The sequence below is a fragment of the Siphateles boraxobius genome, unplaced genomic scaffold (assembly GCF_051911475.1).
Source record: "Siphateles boraxobius isolate OS27281-9 unplaced genomic scaffold, OSU_SipBor_1 77, whole genome shotgun sequence".
Lineage (NCBI taxonomy): Eukaryota > Metazoa > Chordata > Actinopteri > Cypriniformes > Leuciscidae > Siphateles > Siphateles boraxobius.
This window is the reverse complement of record NW_027509205.1, coordinates 16938708-16964026: the sequence shown is the minus strand read 5'-3', so window position 1 is coordinate 16964026 and position 25319 is coordinate 16938708. Positions and strand designations below refer to the sequence as shown.

The 25319-nt window shown below is 37.2% G+C and overlaps 1 protein-coding gene across 9 annotated transcripts; it reads left to right on the top strand.

Annotated features, from left to right (window-relative positions):
- Nucleotides 1-130: 130 nt before the first annotated feature.
- Nucleotides 131-25179, top strand: hipk1a (homeodomain interacting protein kinase 1a). Of its 9 annotated transcripts, none has more exons than XM_077218472.1 (17): nucleotides 138-417; nucleotides 1609-2342; nucleotides 6331-6704; nucleotides 7426-7549; nucleotides 8551-8670; nucleotides 8772-8858; nucleotides 9097-9278; nucleotides 9384-9531; nucleotides 12233-12437; nucleotides 12582-12703; nucleotides 14778-14885; nucleotides 18226-18383; nucleotides 19741-19884; nucleotides 20026-20184; nucleotides 21312-21472; nucleotides 21766-21875; nucleotides 22666-25179. In XM_077218472.1, exons 2-17 carry the CDS (start codon nucleotides 1611-1613, stop codon nucleotides 23053-23055), a joined length of 3324 nt encoding a protein of 1107 aa, XP_077074587.1. In that variant the 5' UTR covers nucleotides 138-417; nucleotides 1609-1610; the 3' UTR covers nucleotides 23056-25179. The 9 variants fall into 9 exon arrangements, with proteins under 9 accessions (XP_077074592.1, XP_077074587.1, XP_077074586.1 ...); XM_077218471.1 differs by having other exon boundaries at nucleotides 14742-14885; nucleotides 18229-18383; XM_077218468.1 differs by having other exon boundaries at nucleotides 14742-14885; nucleotides 18229-18383; nucleotides 21306-21472.
- Nucleotides 25180-25319: the final 140 nt, after the last annotated feature.

Here is a 25319-nt window from a genome sequence, read left to right as displayed (position 1 = left end):
TCGTGTTGTTGTTACGGGTGAGTTACAAAGATTAAAGGAAGAAGAACTGTACCGCAGTTCAGCGACTCAAAACCTCAAAACAAGTCTGACCCACTGATTTACACATCATGTGACCTGCGTCTGGCCAATCAGCGCTCGAGCTCACATCCCGGAAATGGTGCCCAGTTGATGTCCTACATTCCTCTCCAGATCTCAATCATATTTCTGTTCGCTGTCCTTGCGGAATATTAATGTGTAACGATGGTGTTGACGGTGCGTTGGACTGTGTCTAATGTTATTAGTCACCTGGAAGGTCGTCGGCTCTAATAAAGCGATGTTTTTACGGAGGAACAAAATTGATGATAAAAGAAAAAACAATGAGGCCTAATGGGAAAGATGAAGAACAAGTGTCAAGCTGAGGAATTCAACACACAACAGGTGAGCTGCAAAGATTCACGAAGACAGTAAATGTGTGGTTTTATAAGTGCATACGATACAGCACGTCAGGCTGTATTTACGCAGCCAGCGAAATATTTGACACCGTCACGGTAAGTTATTTGTTGGCTAGGAACTGTAAGGTTGAGACATGTTGAATGTCACGTTGAAAGTTGAATAGTTTGTTTGTGCTACATTTGTCGCTGCTAGCCTGCCACACCTCTTTTTTTTATCAAACAGTAGCAACCATTGCCATGACAACCCCTCCCTGGCTACAGCCGTTTCTATAGCAACCACCCTGGATCACCTAGCTAGAGCGGTAGCTATGGCAACGGACATTTGATTTTTACTTGTTTTATCTGGATAGTCAGACATACCTTAAAATTGCAGTCATACAGACAAGTGAAAAATCTAGGTGGTATGAATCATGTAACTGAAAATTGTTTTAAAAAAAGGTGAAATTCTTGGGGAAAAAATGAACGACAAATGACATTTGGCATAATATTAATATAATTTGTTATTTCTTAATTGAAGCACGTATGTTTTAAAATATTAATATATTTAAAACTTTATTGTTACATAACTAACTTTTTTTCAGTAAAATGCTTAAACTTTTTTTAAACTTAACGTGTTGTTAGTCAAATGGAGTCACCTTAAGAAACTTTTTTTTCTCCATACATTTCTTAAAATGTATATTTACATATTTTAAAAATTATTATTATTATAAAAATATAAGTGCAATTAAATTATTTTATGAAATTAAAACTAAAGTTTTTTTTTTAAACATTCAAATTGCTGCAATACGGACAATACATTTTTTTTTATTTAGATTTTTGAACATTTTGATATTTTGTGAAGAAATACAGTGAAAAATATCTAGGAGGTATAAAGGTCACTGAAAAAAAATGTCACATTAAAAAGAAGTTTAGTATAATATTATTATTTGTTTAGCAGGGAAGCAGTTTTGTTTTAAAATATTAATATTTGAAATCCATCAAATGTCAAATATCATAGCATAACCAATATGCATAAGCCTTATTGTAATTTTATTCACATCAAAACCCTAAGAAAACATCTTTATATTTATTTCGCAAACATTCATAATATTATATAAAAAGTCTTTGAAAATAATTAGGTTATGCAAGGTGCAAGGAGATTATTTTTATAAACTTTCTTTTCTCTTAACATTTCTAGGCATGTCCTCACAATTGCAAGCGTTTTCCTCTCCCTCCGTGTCCTCCAGTGGCCTGTCCCGCTCCAAAAAACTGAAGGTGGAAAACCATGTATGGAACGTGAGCAGCCAATCAGGTGAGAGCAGCTACTACCAGAACAACCCGAACCAGACGAATGGCTCTTCCCCCTCCACATCTGGATTCAACACCAATTACAACTCCTCCAACCTGGTGTTTCCTCCTCCCGGAGGCTCGCGGGAACAGACAGTGGTACGTGCCGCGGACAGCACCGGCAGCGTCCCGGAGCCTTCATCCTCCTCCTCATCATCGTCCACATCCAGTCGGCGTGGGAAAGAGGAGGGCTCCACCTCTCTGACAGGCGAGGGCTATCAGAAACAGGGCAGTCGGAAGCGGAAGAGTGAGGAGGTGGACAGCAGCGACAGCGTGCAGATTTTGGAGGAGCTCTCGGCTCCTGTGCTCAACCGTGTGGCCGGAGGTGGAGGCAACGCCACGGCTCAGTCCATCGCTCATTCCACGTCCACCACCAAGAGCACCAACTCCCACAGTGAGGGCGACTACCAGCTGGTGCAACACGAGATCCTCTGCTCCGTCTCCAACAGCTACGAGGTTCTGGAGTTCCTCGGCCGGGGGACATTCGGACAGGTCGCAAAATGCTGGAAGCGTGGAACGAATGAGATCATGGCCATTAAGATTCTCAAGAATCATCCGTCATATGCCCGCCAGGGTCAAATAGAGGTGAGCAGCTAACTGGAATCAAAACTTGTGAGTAAAATGAAGAAATAAATAAATAACAAGAAATAAATAACCTGTCGCATTTGAGAGAGATATAAAGTGGAGAAATAGTTCTAATCTTGAGATATACAGTCGGAATAATTAAGAAATAGTTGCAATTGCGAGATATGCAGTCGCAGTTACGAGAAATAGTAGCAGTTGTGAGATATACAGTCGCAATGTCAAGAAATAGTCAAAATTGTGAGATATACAGTCGCAATATCAAGAAATAGTCAAAATTGTGAGACATACAGTCGCAATATCAAGAAATAGTCAAAATTGTGAGATATACAGTTGCAATATCAAGAAATAGTCTCAATATCAAGAAATAGTCAAAATTGAGATATACAGTCGCAATATCAAGAAATAGTCAAAATTGTGAGATATACAGTCGCAATATCAAGAAATAGTCAAAATTGTGAGATATACAGTTTCAATATCAAGAAATAGTCAAAATTGTGAGATATACAGTCTCAATATCAAGAAATAGTCAAAATTGTGAGATATACAGTCTCAATATCAAGAAATAGTCAAAATTGTGAGATATACAGTTTCAATATCAAGAAATATTCAAAATTGTGAGATATACAGTTGCAATATCAAGAAATAGTCGCAATATCAAGAAATAGTCGAAATTGTGAGATATACAGTCGCAATATCAAGAAATAGTCTCAATATCAAGAAATAGTCAAAATTGTGAGATATACAGTTGCAGTATCAAGAAATAGTCTCAATATCAAGAAATAGTCAAAATTGTGAGATATACAGTCGCAATAACAAGAAATAGTCAAAATTGTGAGATATACAGTTGCAACATCAAGAAATAGTCTCAATATCAAGAAATTGTCAAAATTGTGAGATATACAGTCGCAGTATCAAGAAATAGTCTCAATATCAAGAAATAGTCAAAATTGTGAGATATACAGTCGCAGTATCAAGAAATAGTCTCAATATCAAGAAATAGTCAAAATTGTGAGACATACAGTTGCAACATCAAGAAATAGTCTCAATATCAAGAAATTGTCAAAATTGTGAGATATACAGTCTCAATATCAAGAAATAGTCGCAATAACAAGAAATAGTCAAAATTGTGAGATATACAGTTGCAACATCAAGAAATAGTCTCAATATCAAGAAATTGTCAAAATTGTGAGATATACAGTCTCAATATCAAGAAATAGTAAAAATTGTGAGAGGTACAGTTGCAATATCAAGAATAGTCGCAATATCAAGAAATAGTCTCAATATCAAGAAATAGTCAAAATTTAGATATGCACTAGCAATATCAAGAAATAGTCGCAATATCAAGAAATAGTCAAAATTATGAGATATACAGTCGCAATATCAAGAAATAGTCAAAATTGTTAGAGGTACAGTCGCAATATCAAGAAATAGTCTCAATATCAAGAAATTGTCAAAATTGTGAGACATTCAGTCGCAATATCAAGAAATAGTCAAAATTGTGAGATATACAGTCGCAGTATCAAGAAATAGTCAATATTGTTAGAGGTACAGTCGCAATATCAAGAAATAGTCAAAATTGTGAGACATTCAGTCGCAATATCAAGAAATAATCAAAATTGTGAGATATACAGTCGCAATATCAAGAAATAGTCTCAATATCAAGAAATAGTCAAAATAGTGAGATATACAGTCGCAGTATCAAGAAATAGTCTCAATATCAAGAAATAGTCAAAATTGTGAGATATACAGTTTCAATACCAAGAAATAGTCTCAATATCAAGAAATAGTCAAAATTGTGAGATATACAGTCGCAGTATCAAGAAATAGTCTCAATATCAAGAAATAGTCAAAATTGTGAGATATACAGTTGCAATATCAAGAAATAGTCAAAATTGTGAGATATACAGTCGCAGTATCAAGAAATAGTCTCAATATCAAGAAATAGTCAAAATTGTGAGATATACAGTCACAATATCAAGAAATAGTCAAAATTGTGAGATATACAGTTGCAATATCAAGAAATAGTCTCAATATCAAGAAATTGTCAAAATTGTGAGATATACAGTCGCAATATCAAGAAATAGTCAAAATTGTGAGATATACAGTCGCAATATCAAAAAATAGTTAAAATTGTGAGATATAAAGTCGCAATATCAAGAAATAGTCTCAATATCAAGAAATAGTCAAAATTGTGAGAGGTACAGTCGCAATATCAAGAAATAGTTAAAATTATGAGATATACAGTCGCAATATCAAGAAATAGTTAAAATTATGAGAGGTACAGTTGCAATATCAAGAAATAGTCAAAATTGTGAGATATACAGTTGCAATATCAAGAATAGTCTCAATATCAAGAAATAGTCAAAATTGAGATATACAGTCTCAATATCAAGAAATAGTCAAAATTGTGAGAGGTACAGTCGCAATATCAAGAAATAGTTAAAATTATGAGATATACAGTCGCAATATCAAGAAATAGTTAAAATTATGAGAGGTACAGTTGCAATATCAAGAAATAGTCAAAATTGTGAGATATACAGTTGCAATATCAAGAATAGTCACAATATCAAGAAATAGTCAAAATTGAGATATACAGTCGCAATATCAAGAAATAGTCAAAATTGAGATATACAGTCGCAATATCAAGAAATAGTCAAAATTGTGAGATATACAGTCGCAATATCAAGAAATAGTCAAAATTGTGAGATATACAGTCGCAATAGCAAGAAATAGTCAAAATTGTGAGATATACAGTCGCAATATCAAGAAATAGTCAAAATTGTGAGATATAAATGGCGCAGTAACGAGAAATAGTAGCAGTTGTGAGATATACAATAACTTTTACAAGAAAAAGATTCAATTGTGAGATATATAATCACTATTACGAATAAAAGATACAATTGTGAGATATAAATGGCGTAGTTGCGAGAAATATTAGCAGTTGTGAGATATGCAGTCACAGTTAAGAGAAATTGTAGCAGTTGTGAGATATACAGTCACAGACGCAGTATCAAGAAATAGTCAAAATTGTGAGATATAAATGGCGCAGTAACAAGAAATAGTAGCAGTTGTGTGATATACAATCACTTTTACAAGAAAAAGATACAATTGTGAGATATATATAATCACTATTACGAAAAAAAGATGCAATTGTGAGATATAAAGGCGCAGTTACGAGAAATAGTAGCAGTTGTGAGATAAATTACCACAATTATCAGTAATAGTCACGGATTGAAAAGTTGCACATTCAAGAAATAATTTTTATTCTGAGGTGGAAACAGACTTCCATAACAAAAACCTGTCATATCTCTCATAATTGATATTGGACTGATGCAATAACAAATGTCTACTCCTCCTATTTCTAAGTAAGCAAATAATAATCAATCATGTGCTTGATGTTAATTTGCTTAAATCGGATGCCCATTTCCACAAGTTGGTATGATTCTTTATGGTCTTCATGTAAAGTTTGTAACATACTTTGGTTAAAATTCCTCAATGGTTGTGTAAAACAACACCCGCTTTACCTCCTCAAAAACAGCTCTGTTCACAGCGACCCGTTTCGGTGCATGTCTCTTTAAATGATAATCAGCAACTGATAATGAGCTCCCCCCCCCCCCCCTCTTCTGTGGGGGGTGTCGACACAAGACACATAAAGTGCTACCTTGGTGGACAGTATACAAATGTCTGAGGTCGTAAATATGCTAATTCGGAAAGTCCGTCAGCGGTCGTGGCCGGAGCATGAGCAATATGTCATTATATTGCTCAGAGAATCCAAATGGCTTGATTATGGAGAGTGTTTTTAGGCTTTTTGAGGATTAAAAAAAGGAGTGAAGATTCGTTTAGATTTGTTTCATTGTATGTTGGTTGTGTACTGTCCACACATTCCAAAGATACATTTACATGCAAACACCATATAAAAATGAATTTCGCATCGGATGACCCCTTTAAATATAAAGTTTACTTTGAACTCAATCCTGTCTTTTTAAAGGTGAGCATCCTCAGCCGTCTTAGCACAGAGAATGCAGACGAGTTCAACTTTGTGCGCTCTTACGAGTGCTTCCCGCACAAGAACCACACGTGTCTGGTGTTTGAGATGCTGGAGCAGAACCTCTATGACTTCCTCAAGCACAGCAAGTTCAGCCCGCTGCTCCTCAAATGCATCCGGCCGGTCCTGCAGCAGGTTGCCACGGCTCTGATGAAGCTGAAGAGTTTGGGTCTCATCCACGCTGATCTGAAGCCTGAGAACATCATGCTTGTGGACCCCATCAGACAGCCCTACAGAGTCAAAGTCATCGACTTCGGTTCAGCCAGTCACGTCTCGAAGGCCGTGTGCTCAACCTACCTGCAGTCTAGATACTACCGGTAAGGGATACTTGATGTCGAAAGGAACTGACAGTTGAAGTTGAAGTACATTTACATTTGTGCATTTAGAAGACGCCGTCTAAAGCAACTCCAAGTCTAGGTTGTGTGCACTACATGTAAATTATGACCAATAAAGCATAATTATTTTAATGTTACAGACAATAATTCATACAATGGCTAATGTTTCAAATACTGTTATCTGTTTTAAAAAAAATCATTTTTTTATTCATAAACCAAAATCTATTTGGCAGAAACTCTTTCGGGTTTTATACCGTTTTACAAGCTTCCAAAGCCAGTCATTATAAATAATTCTAAGATATCATAATTTATTATGCATAAATAGCTGTTAATTTCTCATATTGATGGCTACCAATATTGACCTCTAGACCTCTATTGTTCCCAATAATTTGTAATGGTCAGCTGATAGAAATTTTTCTTGATTGCATTAATTCTGATATATTAATATACTAATTTGAAATTCAATCAAATATTCCCTTAAAATATTTGGGGGATTTTTTTTTTACTCTTTGTGGAAATTACCCAAATTGAAAATTTTGAGGATAATCATAAAATGGCTATAAAGCAAGATTCTGTCAATATCAATGATCGATATTATAATCTGTATAATATATGTGTTGTCCTGTCATTCTCCCAAGCCAACCCCCCAAATTTATTTATTAGTTTATTATAATGTATTATTAATTAGTTTGTTACACTGCAGAGCTCCTGAGATCATTCTGGGCCTTCCGTTCTGTGAGGCCATTGACATGTGGTCACTGGGTTGTGTCATTGCTGAACTGTTTCTGGGCTGGCCTTTGTATCCGGGAGCTTCAGAATATGATCAGGTCAGTAAAAAGGTTTTGTTGCTTCGATTTAATTAGTTCTGGGCAAAATTAATTAGTTCTGTGCAAAATTAATTAGTTTTGTGCAAAATTGAATTGAGAAAGCTACCAGTAGATTTAGGAAGTGATAGAAGGGGGCTCTAACACTTCTAATGATGAGTCAAGCCAATCCCAGTAATCTCACAACGGTCAATACTGGCAAAAATATTAGGCTACGTTCAGACTGCTGGTAAATGTGACTGCCCAAATCCAATTTTTTGCTCATATGTGACTCAGATCTGTTTTTGTCATGACAGTGTGAACAGCGCAAAACTACATGGAATCTGATCTTTTTAATTCTGTTGTGGTCCTAAATCCGACATAGGTCTGATGGTTTGCAATGTGACCTCAGTCTGTACAGTTTTACATCACTCTAGAGCAACATTTGTCACAATTCTGCACTCATGGGAACTGGAATCTGAAATTGGCCACATTTAAAACAACAATGTGAACAGCTATACAAAAAACCCCGGATGTGAGCAATAAATCGGAATTTAGCACTAAGGCTGTGTGAGTGTAGCCTCAGTTTATTACTAGTCAATAATCTTATATAGAAAAAGTTCTGTCCTGAAACTCTAGATGGCGCAGGCTGATATCTCTATAGGACACAGCTGATTGGTTCCTTCTGTATCAGTAGCCAATGAGATTGTTGCTCAACCTTCAAATACTGGTCAGCATTTGCTATAGCAGTTCAGTGCGCTTTCAGAAACCCTACTCCTTCCCCAGTTCCACCTGTATAGATCTGCTATAGATAATGTATGCTATTTTGTACAGCATTTGTATTGTCACATCCATTACCATGCCAAACACTCAGAGAGTTGTCATGGCAGAAATAACAATTATGGACTAGTTATCTGTCTCTGCATACACTACTTAGCTACAACAAACTGTCTACAGTGTGTCATCTGTGAGGAATGGGTGTATAATCTACATGTAATATATGTGCCTGGTTGTGTTTTCTACAGATTCGGTACATTTCCCAGACTCAAGGTTTGCCAGCTGAGTATCTCCTGAGCGCTGGCACTAAAACCAGCCGTTTCTTCCACAGGGGTCCAGACTCCAGCTACCCTCTCTGGAGACTCAAGGCATGTCCCCCTTAAAGCACTGCTGTGTATTTTATTTTCTAAGACATCGGCGGTCAATAGATGATTAAACGCTTTCCTGATGGATGTGTTTCTGTTTTTAGACTCCCGCAGAGCACGAGGCAGAGTTTGGGATAAAGTCCAAAGAGGCTCGGAAATACATTTTTAACTGCCTTGATGACATGATGCAGGTAGTGCTGTGTCTACAGTAATGTGTGGAATAATCAGATACAAATGTGTACACTCAGGTCGGAGCCGATAGCCTTGTGGACGACACTCCCACATTGTAGTAATATTTCACAATATTGCTCTATTTGCCATATTTTAGATCAGATAAATGCACCCTTGGTGAGACTTCTTTCACAACTTGGTTTTCCAATCATAAAAGAGTATGTAAATATTTCCTTATGACACATGCCTTCACTCCAGGTCAACATGACTAATCTGGAAGGCACAGACATTTTAGCGGAGAAGGCTGATCGGAGGGAGTTCATTGACCTGCTAAAGAAAATGTTAACACTAGACGCAGACAAGAGGATCACGCCCACGAAGACCCTCAACCACCCGTTTGTGACTATGGCTCACCTACTTCACTTCCCACACAGCTCTCAGTAAGCCCTGCTGATGAGTTGATTATCTAATGTATATAGAATAGCCACATCTCAGTCTGTAGTCCACTGAGGACACTAACCTCTCTGCCGCCCTCTCTTGTGCAGTGTGAAGTCCTGCTTCCAAAACATGGAGATCTGCAAGCGCAGGTGTACAGCTTTCGACAATAACAAGAACCTGTTCGCCAGCCACAACCCCAGTGCGGCCGCCAACCTCACGGTCACCTTCAGCAGTCAACTCAATCAGCACAGTCAGGTGTGTGCTACTGCACAGATGCATTATATCAGATTTCATTCGTTTTCAATGCATTTGGATTCAGAATGTTGCTTGTAGTGGAATAATATAAGAATATAATTATGCAACTGAGTATCACTGGTAATGCATGTGTGTGTTAAAACCATAGTTCACCTAAAAATGAAAGTTCTGTCATCATTTACCCACCCTCATGATGTTCCAAACCCATATGCCGGTTTATTCTGTGAAAGTTAATGATTTTTGATGGAGCTCTTTTCCATACAATGTCAGTTCATATTGGCCATGTCTGTAAAATCTCCAAAAATGACAAAAAACTTCCACAAAATCGCTTTGTTTGACTCACGCAAGTCTTCATTTGTGTACCACTGCAACTGAATCAGTTGAGAATCTTAGAACCGACTGAAGCGAATATTGAATTGAACAAAAGCTTCCTTCACAAATCAGACTGATCTGGATCTCAAGTTCAACTCAATGACTCAATTATTCAGTTCTCGAGTTAGCAGGTCAAAGGAGGGCAAGATTACTGGTGAATTTAAATTAAACTGCTCTGTTCCTCACACAAAGTTATCGTATTACTTCAGAAGACTTGACATATAGCAGTGTTATTTTATTATTATTTATATACTATTATAGTGTTTATTAATATTTTGAATGAGCTTTTATTTGTAATGATTTGTAATCATTTTAGTTTTCTAAATTTAGATTTCTGTTCTGTGCTCTTGTAATTTTTTTTATATTATCTTTTTTAATATATCTTAGTTTTCTTTATTTTTTATTTTAGTTTTAGTATTTTTTGTATTTCAATTTATTTATTTCAGTTAGTTGCCAAGGCAACATTTCAAATTTTTCTTTAAGTTTTTTAAGTTCAGGTTATTCATGTAATATTTATATTATATTTTATATATATGTACTGTATATGTATATGTGTGTGTATATATATATATATATATATATATATATATATAGATATATATATATATAGATATATAGATATAAATACTACATTAATATATATATATATATATATATATATATATATTTATATATATATATATATATATATATACTACATTAATATATATATATATATATATATATTACTGAAAATTATTTTTAATAGTTTAAGTTTCAGTTAAAGGGATAGTTCACCCAAAAATGAAAATTCTGTCAGTAATTACTCGCCCTCATGTTGTTCCAGCCCCGTAAGACTGTTGTTCATCTTCGGAACACAAATTAAGATATTTTTGATGAAATCTGAGAGCTGGATCACTCCTTCATAGGCTGCTAGGCAATTTCATTCTGCCGGCCCAGAAAAGTTAGTAAAGACATTGTTAAAATAGTCCAAGTGACTACAGTGGGTCAACCTTAAAGGGTAACTAAACACTAAAACAACTTTTTTTAGTTAATGATCTGTAAGAATGGAGCTTCATAAAATGCCGTTCATTGATTCCAGTAAATTTTTTGACATTTGGGTTTAAAGTGTTTTAATTCTACAAAATATGGTGTAAAAACATCTGAGTGCTGCCCTCTTCAGGTTGAACGGTGGCTACTGCAGTTGAATTTTCCTATTGGATGTTTGCGGTGGTTCGTGACATAGCGGTTGCAGGTGACGTAGGCAGGTTCCATACAGAGAGATGCGTCTGAGGTGCACGCCCCCCTCCGCTGGGCTCTGCCCACTTTACCAGCATTTTTCAAATATCGCCAGTGGGTGGAGTCAGGCTCTGACCAGGGGTTTAGTTACCCTTAAGTTAAGTTTATCAAGCGACGAGAATACTTTTTGGGTGCAAAAAAGCTTAAATAATGACTTTATTCAACTATTAATTTTCTTCCGTGTGGGCCTCTGAGTGAGTTCACGAGAGTACCACGTCACATGCACGAGAACTGAGAAGATGACACAGATGGGTCTCGATGTATTGTTTAAAATGGTTTCTAAAGTGTGCATTTCCTGGATGTCCGAATCGTGAGAAACCAACGAGAAAATGTAAAGTGCCTTACCAATGCCGCAGAATGAATGGCTTACCTTTCACACTTTCCCATCAAATGATCATGAGCGTCCTCTTCTCAGTTCTCGCGCATGTGTCGTGGCGCTCTCGTGAACTCACATCAGAGGCCTGGCCTCACACAGAAGAAAATTAATAGTTGAATAAAGTCGTTATTTTTGGTTTTCTTTGCACACAAAAACTATTCTCGTCGCTTGATAAACTTTATTGATAAACAAAGGTTGAGCCACTGTTTTTACTAACTTTTCTGGGCCGGCAGAATGAAATTGCCTAGCAGCCTATGAAGGAGTGAGCCAGCTCTCAGATTTCATCAAAAATATCTTATTTTGTGTTCCGAAGATGAACAAAAGTCTTACGGGGTTGGAACAACATGAGGGCGAGTAATTACTGACAGAATTGTAATTATTAAGTGAACTAACCCTTTAACAATGACAAGACTGGAATATAGTGTACAAGTCATATGAACTAACTTTTATGTGGTTAATTTTGTCATTTTTGAAGTTTGTCAGACGTGGTCACTATGAATAGTCTCAATAAAGAGGTTTGGATCAACGTAAGGGTGAGTAAACATTGTCACAACAGTCATTTTAGGTGAACTATAGCTTTAAAGCATAGTATGCATACTATATTAAGGTCTTCAGTGCTATTTCTGTGCTTAGTCAGTGGTGTTAAGAAACTCCCTCTCTTTCCTTAACTGCCAGATGGCCTCCACGGGGGGCCAGTCCCTGTCTCTTAGCAGCAACGTACCTTTACTCAACTACCAGCCTGGTCTGTACCAGCAGGCCACTATAAATATACCAGGCTTGGCTCAGCAGAGTGTGCCGTTGCAGGCTCGCCCTACTCAACTGTGTGCCCAGACAGAGCCCTTCCAGCAAACCCTCATTGTGTGCCCTCCTACCATCCAGGGTGAGCCTGTACCCTACCCCGTTTACCCAATCCTGCTACAGCTTTGTCCAAACCCGCTTCTCCCTACATCCTACCCTCCCTTCCTTAAGACTCATGCTGCTTTCAAATGCATTTGAACTGAATCACTCATGTTTGATTCACCAGGGCTGCAGCAGACCTCCAATAAACACGCTGGATATCCAGTGAGAATGGACAACTCCGTTCCCATAGTGCCCCAGAACCAATCCACCCAGCCCCTACACATTCAGCCCAGCATGCTCACGCAGGTAAGCATCGTGTTTGTGTGTCCATGAGCGAATAATGTGTTATCTGGAGGTGTTTCTCCTCTTTCACTGTTTCATATGATCCTTGTTTCTCTGTTCTTGTGATACCCTCCCTTTTAGTACGTTGGTATTTAGGATTAAAGGGTTAGTTCACCCAAAAATGAAAATTAAGTAATTCATTACTCACCCCCATGCTGTACCAACTCCGTAAGACCTTCGTTCATCTTCGGAACACAAATGAAGATATTTTTGATTAAATCTGAGAGGTGGATCACTGCTACATAGGCTGCCTGAGGGAATGAAACTTGACGGCCCAGAAAGTCATTAAAGAACATGTTTAAATATTCCATGTGCCTACAGTGGCTCAACTATAAGTTTATCAACCGACGAGACTACTTTTTGTGCGAAAAAAAACATAAATAACGGCTTTATTCGACTATTCCATTACTTCCTTGTGGGCCTTGAGACGAGATTTCAAGATATTTCCACGACGCATGCGGGAGAACTGAACAAGAAGTAGTAGAAGAAGAACGTCCTCTTCTCAGTTGTCCCGCATGCGTCGTGGAAATCTCTTCAACTCTCGTCTGAAGGCCCACAAGGAAGTAATGGAATAGTCGAATAAAGTCGTTATTTATGGGGGTTTTTTCGCACAAAAAGTAGTCTCGTCGCTTGATAAACTTATAGTTGAGCCACTGTAGGCACATGGAATATTTAAACATGTTCTTTAATGACTTTCTGGGCCGTCAAGTTTCATTCCCTCAGGCAGCCTATGTAGCAGTGATCCACCTCTCAGATTTAATCAAAAATATCTTCATTTGTGTTCCGAAGATGAAAGAAGGTCTTACGGGGCTGGTACAGCATGGGGGTGAGTAATTAATTACTTAATTTTCATTTTTGGGTGAACTAACCCTTTAAGTGTTTGGTTTTACTAAATCACTATATTCCTCTTTAATTTGAAGTAAGAATAACACTGAAGACTAAAAACAAAAGGGACAGTTGATTTGAGTCCTTTTGGGTCAGCGTCTTTACAGAAAAATATCATCATCAGCCGGCATTTACATAAAATATGATTAAACTGGAATCATCTCATATGAATGCTGCATTTTATCCATTTCAAATTTTCTAGGGATGCAGGAAATACCGTCCCCCATATCGGTACTGGCCGATGTTATCAATATCGGCCCAATAAGAAAATGAGGCCGATATATTAAAGCCAATAATTTCCTTCAGCTGAGACACTTCAGATGTTTGCCATGATGGATTTGAATTGCGTAAAATATGATTGGAATCACTTGCAAGAAGGAAAATACAGTAAAGTGCAACATGTGCAGCGCAAGTCTGTCATATGGGCTACATAAAATGATAGTGAGAACATTATAATTGTGTGTTTGGGACATGGCTTTTAATGGTGAGACCTTTGTTTTTGTAATCAGGCTCTCAAAAATTATTTGAAAATTTGGATTTAGATTTATCAGACAATGAAACGGTTATCGACTTTCAAATATAAAGAATTATCGGTATCGGCAAAAAAACATAATTTGTATGAAATCTTTTGTAACATTATAAATGTCTTAACTGTCATTTTTGATCAATTTAATATGTCCTTGCTCAATCTCAAATCCAGCCCTGCTGGGCCACGGTCCTGCTGAGTTTACCCAAACTCGCCTACCTGTAATTTTCTAGTAACTCTGAAGACCTTGATTAGCTTGCTCAGGTGTCTTTGATTAGCTGAACTCTAAAGGGCAGTGGCTCTCCAGGGCTGGATTTGAGGAACTCTGTCCTACTGACCCCAAACATTTGAAAGGTAGTGTATTTTCAGTGAGTTTTGAAAGATCTCTGAATGGAAAGGGTGAGATTTCCGTACGAACAGTCGGTAGGATGTCGACTAGTGATTTGCTGCCTTTACCGTCAAAATATACTGATCTGTTTAATACTTGATGTCAATATTTTCTTCATTTTGTGGAAAGTCTTTGGGCGAGTTACTTTCTCCGTCCGCTCAGCCGGCATGTTGTAACCGTGCCACCCTTTCCTCCATCCTCAGTTCCTCCACACATCCCTCTATCCCTTCCCCAACCAGAACAGCAGCAGCACCCCGCTGGCGCTGGCCTCCCTGCGCCTTCCAGTGGCGGGAACGACGCCGCTGGCCTTGGGCTCTCGGCGTCTGGAGCAGAATGCCACCATGCTGGTAAACCTGCGCCCCGCCATGAGACACGCCTAGTTCCTCTTCTTTCTCACTATTTTTCTCTTACATTCTTTGCCTTGCTGCATGTTGCATTTTTAGGCCAAATTGTGAATTTTGAATTGAATTAAATAAGATCGCGTACCAAACAATAATTGCAAGAAAACTTTTTATTTATTGAGATGTGTGTTCATGGGTTGCACACAAAAACAACTGTGCTATATGACCACCAATCAGTGTTGTGTAATTTACAACATGACTCTTATGAACTGGTTCTTTGAATGAATCAATCAAAAAGAACAGTAACCAGTTTGAATCAGCTGAATGAAATCTTCAGTGAATGACTCGCTGAATCAGACAAAGAGGTTCCTGAATCATCTAACTCACTCAATTGCAAGTTTTCATTACTTTTCAGTGATGTCTACATTTAATTCAGTATTAGTATTGACTAGTTACTCTTGTAGATTCATATTTGCAACTTATTTTTTTAATAAATGCTATTTTAATATTAAAATATTTTTTTATAAATTTTGACCCTGGACCACAAAACCAGTCTTGAAATTGAGATTAAATAATCTTCCATTGATGTATGGTTTGTTAGGATATGACAATATTAAATAAACTTTCCATTGATGTATGGTTTATTAGGATATGACAGTATTAAATAAACTTTCCATTGATGCATGATTTGTTAGGATATGACAATATTTGGCTGATATACAACTATTTGAAAATCTGGAATCTGAGGGTGCAGAAAAATCGAAACATTGAGAAAATCGCCTTTAAAGTTGTTCATTTATGTTCGCGATTGTGCGGCATTCACTCACTAAAATAAATGTTTTATATGTTTACGGTTGGAAATTTACAAAACATCTTCATGGAACATGATCTTTACTTAATATCCTAATGATTTTTGGCATAAAAGAAAAATTGATAATTTTGACCCAAACAATGTATTGTTGGCTATTCCCACAAATATACCCGTGCTACTTGTGACTGGTTTTGTGGTCCAGGGTCACAATTATATTTGAATTCAATTATAATAATATTTTTACATTTAACGTTTAAAAATATATATATTATTTTGAAATATAATTGATTAAAAATGAACCAATATGTATGTATATATAGAATCATTCACATGTGCATTTGCGTAGATGCACAGACTATGATTATGACCTAAAGTGTCATAGGTATCTAATGTAAATTCACTGCACATTGCTATTGCTCTGTGATGTTGTGAAGGCAGTTATGAAAGGAAAATATTACAAGAGTTGATGTGATTTGCTATTTGCCCTAATTTCTTCAGGAAATTTTTTTTTTGGGTGTAAAGTGGCTGTTTTAGTTTACTTCTCTTCTTTCTTCACCTATCAATCATGATTTAACAAGGCGGTTTTTCTTTTGGACTGGAGCTGCATCTCTTGTGGGCCCCAGGGCTCTATCCAATGAAGCATGGCTGCCTGACTCTGTGCAATCCAAGTGATTTCTCTTTCCACAGACCCACTCCTGTGGCAACAAATGTCTCCCCATTGTCTCATTCTCCTTTTTCTTCCACTGCTAACCAGTCACTTCCTCTCTATGCAGATAAATGGACTGGCAACCGTAACTCGTCACTTGTTTTGCTTTGGTGATCACTTCATTTAAATTCCCTGCTCAATTGTTATAGTTTTCTTTCGTATCTTGCATTTATTCTTTTCTTTATAAAAGGCTGATCTGCTCAAATCATGATTTTTTTGACTCCCGTGAAGGATTCACAGTTATTCAAGCTACATAATTGAAACTGACTTTATTACTCTGTGGTTTTGTTTTAATGAAGTTCTGCATGATTTTAAGAGCTTGCAGGAAAAGATCTGTTTTTCACGTATGACAGGAAGAGATCGAACAAAGAGAGACTGAGCGACGCCACGGTGCTCATTATTCAGCTGTCAATCAAAGTGCATCAATGTCTTAAAGGAGAACTCCGGGCAATTTTTAAGTTAATCTTGATCGTTAGACCTTTGTGAGTACTGACTATAGAAAAAAAAACTAACCGGATTGGTGCTTGCTACGCGGAGCTGCGACCGCGAATGCCCAGAGCTCCCACTCAGCTAAAACGGCAGCTATGGGGGCATCGACATAAAGAGCGTTTTTGAGCCTCTTAACAGACACAAAATGCAATTAAAATGTCTGTCCAACATGAACAGGGACCCTACATGTGAACAAGATGCGTTTAGCAACTTAGCCATTGTTTCAACTCACCTAAATAGTCTTTTAGACGGCAAGCTGTAGTCTCGCGCTGCAGTCCCGTGCTGTAGCCGGAAAAGGTAAACAATGTCCAGGTGGGAGGAGCTTTGATCATGTGCGACGAGTTATGATCAGAGTTGCTTACAAGTGAAGAAGTAGTTCGTGTTTGTGCCTTTCCGAATTGTGGCAACCGAATGCGAAAATATAAGAGCTTAAATTTTCATCGTCTTCCTTTCCATGACCTTGAGATTCTGCAGTTGTGGCTAGTTGTACTTCAACTTGATGTGCAAACTCCCGTAGAAGTACTACGCGCTAAAGATTACCGCATTTGCAGTGAACACTTTGACAAGGATGACTACACACACTCAACACAGCGGGGCCGTTTGAAGAAAAATGCCATTCCATGTACGAAGACTCGTCGCACATGATCAACGCTCCTCCCACCTGGACATTGTTTACCTTTTCCGGCTACAGCACGGGACTGCAGCACGAGACTACAGCTTGCCGTCTAAAAGACTATTTAGGTGAGTTGAAACAATGGCTAAGTTGCTAAACGCATCTTGTTCACATGTAGGGTCCCTGTTCATGTTGGACAGACATTTTAATTGCATTTTGTGTCTGTTAATAGGCTCAAAAACGCTCTTTATGTCGATGCCCCCATAGCTGCCGTTTTAGCTGGGTGGGAGCTCTGGGCATTCGCGGTCGCAGCTCCGCGTAGCAAGCACCAATCCGGTTCGTTTTTTTTTCTATAGTCAGTACTCACAAAGGTCTAACGATCAAGATTAACTTAAAAATTGCCCGGAGTTCTCCTTTAAGCCCTGTTTGCACCTAATGTTAATATTCACTCCAAAAAGGAATGATATGAAATAGGAAATATGTAATGCATATTTATACTATACCCACCAATCACGATTCTATTACAAAAGCTTGCTATTATTGATCAAAGTTCACCTCTTGTTGTCAATTCAGTTTATTGAATCATAGTTTGCAATTAAACTTTTTTACGGGAGTGTTTTGGGAGTGTGAACAGGCCTTGTTGCTCCAAATAAATATAGTTATTAAAAAGGTCGTTTTGGGGTTTGTGACACAGTTCTTTTGTTAATGTGTGTGTTTATTTTATTAGCAGGGCTGGCCTGCAGGCACACAGCAGATCCTCATTCCCTCTTCATGGCAGCAGATGTCAGGCATGGCCATGCACAATCCCAGCCAGCCTGTGCTGTCCGATTCCCCCATGGCCTCTCTGTTCTCAGACAACACCACCCAACACAACAGTAGCTGGAGGTCAGAACTGCCCCCACAGCAGTTTACACTCGCAGTTTTACATTTCAGGTTTAGTTGCAAGCCTGGATTCAAACAACCATCAAGTTTGATTTGCGTGAAAGACTTGCTATGGTGTTGCACTCAAGTCTGAATGCATCTGGGGTTTGCTTTTTTTTCTGGTGTTTCTCACAAAGCCTGTCAAAATATGTCTGTCACATTTCCCCTGGGGTTATTATTAAAACTAAAACTAAAACCTTAAAAAAAACATTTTCATTACTTGAAATAAAATACATGTTAGCAGAAATAAGTTTTTTACATTTTATTCCAGCCAGCAATATTTTTCCCATTTTCTCATTTAGTACTTGATGTACTAAAAAAACTGAAACCAAAACTGAAATTAATATAAATAATAACTATATAGACATATTTAAAAAAAAACATATACAAATTTAAAAAAACACAGCAAAATTACTAAAACTTTATCTGAAATTTACATGAAAACGGAAAATATAAACATAAAATCTCATTCTAAATATCTATTTTAACTGTAATAGTATCTCAATTATACTAAAATAACAGATTTCACCTCAAAAATCAAAAGAAAATGATTAATAATAATATTATTAATAAATAAATAAAAAATTATATATATATATATATATATATATATATATATATATATATATGAAAAATATATATATTACTATTTAATTGTTGTTATTGGTATTATGAAGAGTTTTTTAATTATTTGATTTACAGGTAAGCACTTTTCCCCAACTAATTTTCATAATGCAAAAAAGTCACATTCTCATTACTGTAAATATAAAAATGAGGACCTATTATACAAGTTTTTTTAATTTATACATATTCAAATAAAAAAATTTAAGTTTGTAACGTATTTAGTGCTTATCACGATTAATGTAATCTAACATAAAACTTTGTGTGTGTGTAAATATATATACTGTATATATAACAAACTTTATGGTAAGAATTGAAAAAAAAATTGAGGTGAAATATGACCTGGGCATGTTCTTGGCATTTTTTGTTTGATTCACATGTGCGTTATTGCCTGATTACAGTGACAGCCCTTCCAGTGGTGCTGAGGTTGGTGACAAAAAAAGCATTTTGCAAAAGTACTAGGTGTGAAAACAACTTAAAAGTAATGAACTGGAATAATACACCAAGCTGTTACTTATGTTTCCAAATGTATTTCTTGTTACCCAATAGAACTCATTGCAGAATGATTATTTGTGTTCCTGCTGATTGTAATGTAGAACAACATGCCTCTGCAGTGAAAACTGAATTCTATGAATTGCAAATAGCTAATAACCAATTATAACAATTCTCAAAACAGCATGCATTTAATACACTCTGCCAGGGGTCGACATGGAGGTCAGTGTGATGGGATGCAGCAGGGGCGTAACGTGAGCGCTCAGCCCTCCCACGCGGGAGCAGCCAGCAGTCGTACACAGCAGAGCGGAGTGAAGAGGTCAAAGGGTCGCCGTGCTGAGAGCAGAGCCAGGTAACACTCTTAATGAGTCTCAATATGTGCAGCAATCTCTGAATAATGTTAAATAGATGGGGGAAAAAAAGTTTCTTATGCTAACATATTAAAAAATCTGTTGTTAATTTCAAGTCATTTTATTTCTTATTTACCTCGCAGACCCACGTCCTCCCAGCAGCCGGCCTCCTTGAGAGCGCACAACTGTGGTGATGCGTCCCAGCCCATTGTCATCTCTGACACCCCTAGCCCTGCTGTCAGCATCATCACCATCCACAGCGACACTGAGGACGATGACGACAGGAAGTTTCCTCCTGAGAGGTGTGATCACTTTTACATCCCAACTAAAACTTAGTATTGCAGTTTTATATATAGTATGCTATGTTATATGTGTCTTATTATATTTTTTTCTTTGTAGACTAGTAATGCCTACAGTTTACACACCTTATTTCTAAATTTGCAAAGAAAGGTATGGTCATCTTATTGTAGAAAAAAAATATATGTACAATAATTTACAACAATACAGATACAAAATCACTCATCCCATCAGAATCTCTTAATGCTGATTAAAACAATATTACTAACATCAGCCGCTTTTCCACCGTCTTGCCGAACGGCTCTAAGAACAGCAAGGAATGATTATTCCAGTTATATTTCCTGGATTATGTTGAGCTTCAGTTTTTTTTGAAGATAAAAACTGTTGGCTACGTAAACCCAAAGTAAACGCAAGTTAATCAAATTAAAAGCAATATCGGATCATCCTCCATAATGCGGTCGCTATTTGCATCTCATGCCATCATAAACTCTTGCGTTACTATTTGTATTGCATTCTAAAGAGCTTAGTTATCAGCCCCACACTGGAAAATAAAACCGTATCCGTACTGGCTGGACCGGAATGGAGGTGTTAAGAAACGTAAATGGTTTGGCTTTGTCCCGACCGTGGAAAAGTGGCTATAGACTAGCATTTAAAGGTTTGGGGTCAGTAAAAAGAAAATGTATACTTTCATTCAGCAAGGATGCATTAAATTGATCAAGTGACAGTAAATACATTTATAATGTTACAAAAGATTTGTATTTCAAATAAATGCTGTTCTTTCAAATTTGATATTCATCAACAAATCTTGAAAAAAATGTATATCACCGTTTCCACAAAAATATTAAGCTGCACAATGTTTTCCACATTCACAATAATGAAAAATATTTCTTAAGCACCAAATCAGCACATTAGAATGATTTCTGAAGGATCATGTGACACTGAAGATGGTTCTTACATTAATAAATACAATTTTAAATATAAACAAATAGAAAATGTATTTGTAAAAGTTATTTAAAATAGTAATACTAATTCACAATAACACCTTTTAATGAATAAATGCAGCCTTGGAGATCATAAAAGACTTCTTTCAAAAACATAAAGAAATCGTTCTTCTCTTGTGTGGCAGCTGCAGTGTGAACCAGCGTACAAACGTCATCAGCTGTGTGACTGTCCATGACTCGCAGGACTCGGACTCCTCCACCAGCACCCCTCTCAGTCCCAAACGCCTTCCCAAGTCTCTAGCCATGGTCACACCCTCAGTGAAAACGCAGCTCTGGGACGGAGCGTCAGGAGGTTCGTCAGAGTCATTCAGAATTTGAGTCATCTGAATATTGGGTTTTGATTCATTAAAGGGACCTATTCTTGTGTAGCTTTTTCCCTTCCGTCCATTCATGATAGTAATTGCTTCTTACACCAAAAACAATCAGAATCAGTTTTAAATCCCTTAAAAAGGCTTTTGTTCTACTGTACCTTTTTATAAGTTGTTTAATAGACATGGATATGCCGGTCATATGATAATGTTGTCATGCTTGTGACATCATAGCTGTGCAGATTTGATCCTTAAATATTATTTTCTTTGCTTCCAGAGAACAATGCTAATAGTTCTGGAAAATTAAAGAAAGGAACGGCCTCACAGTCCAGCGACCGGCATCAGAGAGTGGCATCAACCAGATCTCAGCCTCTCAACCTGAGCCAGGTACTTCTGTAGAGGTGCACTGCATGCTTATTCAAGACCACCTGACATCAGGATGGACGTTTTGTGGCTTTTAGTTAATATCTGCTAGCTTTGGTTTACTTTATCTACTACCAGTCAAAAGGTTGGGGTCAGTAAGTAATCAGTACTTTTATTCAGAAGTGAAAGTAAAAGACATTTTGTATTGTTACAAAATATTTCAATTTTAAATAAACATTCTGTTTGTTAAAGAATCATGAAAAAAATTATCATGGTTTCCACAAAAAATATTGAAACAGTTTTCAATATTGATAATAACTTTGATAATAATAAATGTTTCTTGAGCAGCAAATCAGCATATTAGAATGATTTCTGAAGGATCATGTGACACTGAAGACTGGAGTAATGACGCTGAAAATTCGACTTTGCATCTTAGGAAAAATTACAAATTGTAATAGTTATAAATTGTTTCACAATATTACTATTTTTACTGTATTTCTGAAATGCAGCCTTGAGCAAAAGAGACTTCTTTCAAAAAACGTAAAAAATATCGTACTGACGCCAAACTTTTGAATGGTGTTGTAAATGAGAGAATACTCCTAAAAGTTGACAAACAAAAATATAACAGATAAATGCATGTAATATATTTGTCCCAACTTCCTGTTGCAATAGGAAACACAACAACACAAGAAAGGCAATTGTGTGCCAAACCAAGGGTGATTGTGACAAACCAGGGTTTATTTTTCAATATCTATAATTAGGTTGTTCCAACTCAGTCATCAAGTGATTTTTACGTTTTTAATTCATTCAACAGGCGCAGCAATCAATGATGTCATCCCACGATCGTGCAGGGGGCGGATCCCTGAGACGCCAACCCACCTACCCTCCTACAGGCCCCTCCCACTCCTACAGGCTTCATGAAGCGTCACTCTTCGGCTCCGCCTCCAGCCTGTACGCATACCCGGCATCTGCGGCCCTGGCCTCTGTGTCGCAGGCGGTGGACCAGCTGCACAATTCAGCCGGTTCCTCGTGCTCCTCTTCCTCCGGCCGACACACGCGCACCGCCGGGCCGTACTCGGCCTCTCTGAGCCTTCTGCAGAAGAACAGTGCCATGGGCGTCATGTGTCAGGCTTCAGCTCCTTACCAGCGGCCTGCAGTGTTTCCCCTCAGCCAGAGGAAACTCCACCAGTACCCGTACCTGTGAGGAGGACCATCTCAACGTGAGCTTTGATATGTGCTGGGGGAGAGTGTCAGGATGGTGTCATGGATGTTCAAGTGGAAATGCCATTTTAGATTATTTTATTAATTTTAGTGTTTTTTTTATACAGCATTTCAAAGGAGCGCACTTCTTGCATTTTAAAACTATGCCATAAACAGAAAACATTGGTCTTGTGTTTTGGTCGATCGGATGAGAAGTAGACGAGGGAGACACATTCCCATTTACACGTGATGTTTTGTTCTGTCTCTTTTTTCCACTTTCAACCACTTCTGTCTTGATTTCTTCTATGGGCAGGTAATGTGTGGCTCAGATCTTTTGATCTAAAGGACAAAATAAGCTCAGTAATTTACATATGAACGACAGAAAATATACGGAGAGCATCAGCTTTAGTTTCTGCTCTGACAGCCACAAGACCAGCCGAACACTGTGAGTGTGTGTTAGAAATCAGGAATGGCGAGAGAACATTGAGCTTGGTACGTTTTTCATCTTCATACCAAACTTTATTTCAAACTTTTATTTTTATTTCTCAAACAAGAGCCGACAAAGTTTAAATCCCGTCTGACTAGCGCACTTCCCATAATGTTCACGCATTTGCTCAGTAGGCAGAGAGTTGGCGTCTTTTGTGGCTGTTCGAACACATTTGACCAAATGAGTGTTTACTCTACGAAAGCAATCCGGTTACATGTGTTTTTGACTACTTCTAGAAGTGGACAAGATCAAACCGGTTTAGACTCCGTTTACCTGTATTTAGCTCCATCCACTTGTGATGGATAGATGAAATCGCTTCTTAATAGCAGGTGTAAACGGGGCCAAAATCTCCTCTAAACATTGAAACATGGCTGTGTTTGGAATAACATGGTAGCGTACTACTCATGTTTACTGTATGCAAAGCAATTGACCTACTAGATTTCATCCAAAGCGACAAATTTTAACATCTCCCTCTTGTCTTATTTAATTGAACTGGCAAAACTAAGACATTTTTATACAAAAATTGCATTAAAAATGCCAAAAAAAAATAAGATAAGATTAATAATAAGAATTTTATGTTATGAAAAATCACATTTCCCCACCTTATTCTTAATACCATGAAAATTCTGTTTTGCATACTATTTTTAAAAACAGTAAGTCTGAAAAATGTTAATGATGATGACATTTTTCAAAATAATGGAAATTTAGTTTAAACTGTAAATCCGAGAATTATGTTTCCTAACTGTTTAAGCTGTCTTTTTATTTTTATGTTGCAACAAAACACAGGATGTCATCACTGCTGTTTATTGGTGATGGGAACCTGAAAGTGAACCTGAACAGGCCAAAATAGCTGGAGAAAGTGATGCACAGAAATTTTATTTATCTGAAATATATTCCTAGTTTAGTTTATGCTTGCCATTAAACGGCTGTAGATCACTCATGTCTTGTAATAACCATAAGAACATGATTTATTTTTTCTGCTTTCATATAATGTTTTTAATAAGTCAGATTTATTGCCATGTCAAGTTTGTGACATGACCGCAGAGAGCTTTTAGTTACACACTGCATAATCAAGTTTTCAATGTAACTGTTATTGTGCCTAATTTATTTATTGAATATGTGTGGATTATTAATGGAACTTTATATTTAACCTAATAATGATGCTCTTTCTTTTAAATCCTTGTAATTCTCTTCAACTTTGTATAATATTTTTGTTGATTTGAAAGTATCCTCTTATTCTACTATCACTTATTTGATTTGTATTTTAAGTGTTTTATCCATAACCTAAGACAGAATTTGTCAGTGTGAATTGTGTCGACAGTTACTTGTTATTTGTTCTGTAATTATGTCTAAAAGATGACGTTTGGATGGAGTGTTGTCGTGTGGGAACCTGCCCTTGGTGCACAGTGAAATAAGAGTGAGACCTCTCACAGATAACACTGTTTAGATAGCGCTTAGACCGATGGGTAACATGTTCGTTGTTCATCTCAGTTGATCTTAGAGCACTTGATGTGTTGTACAGAGCTCGTCTCGTGAATGTTGCCGGGGTTCTTGGCTTTGGTGCAATGATGGCTGTTTGTATTGTTTAATCACCATGTAAAGTGCAGAGTAGATGAAATCCCAATAAACTTTGATCCAGAATACAGTGTGGACCTGATGAATCTGAGGTACAGTAGCCGGTGTATGAGAGTGATGAATGAACCGCTCGAGCTGCTTACTACACTCATAGCTGTGGGTTTATTTTTATAATCTCCCTAAGGGGAATTTATTCTGTTGATGAT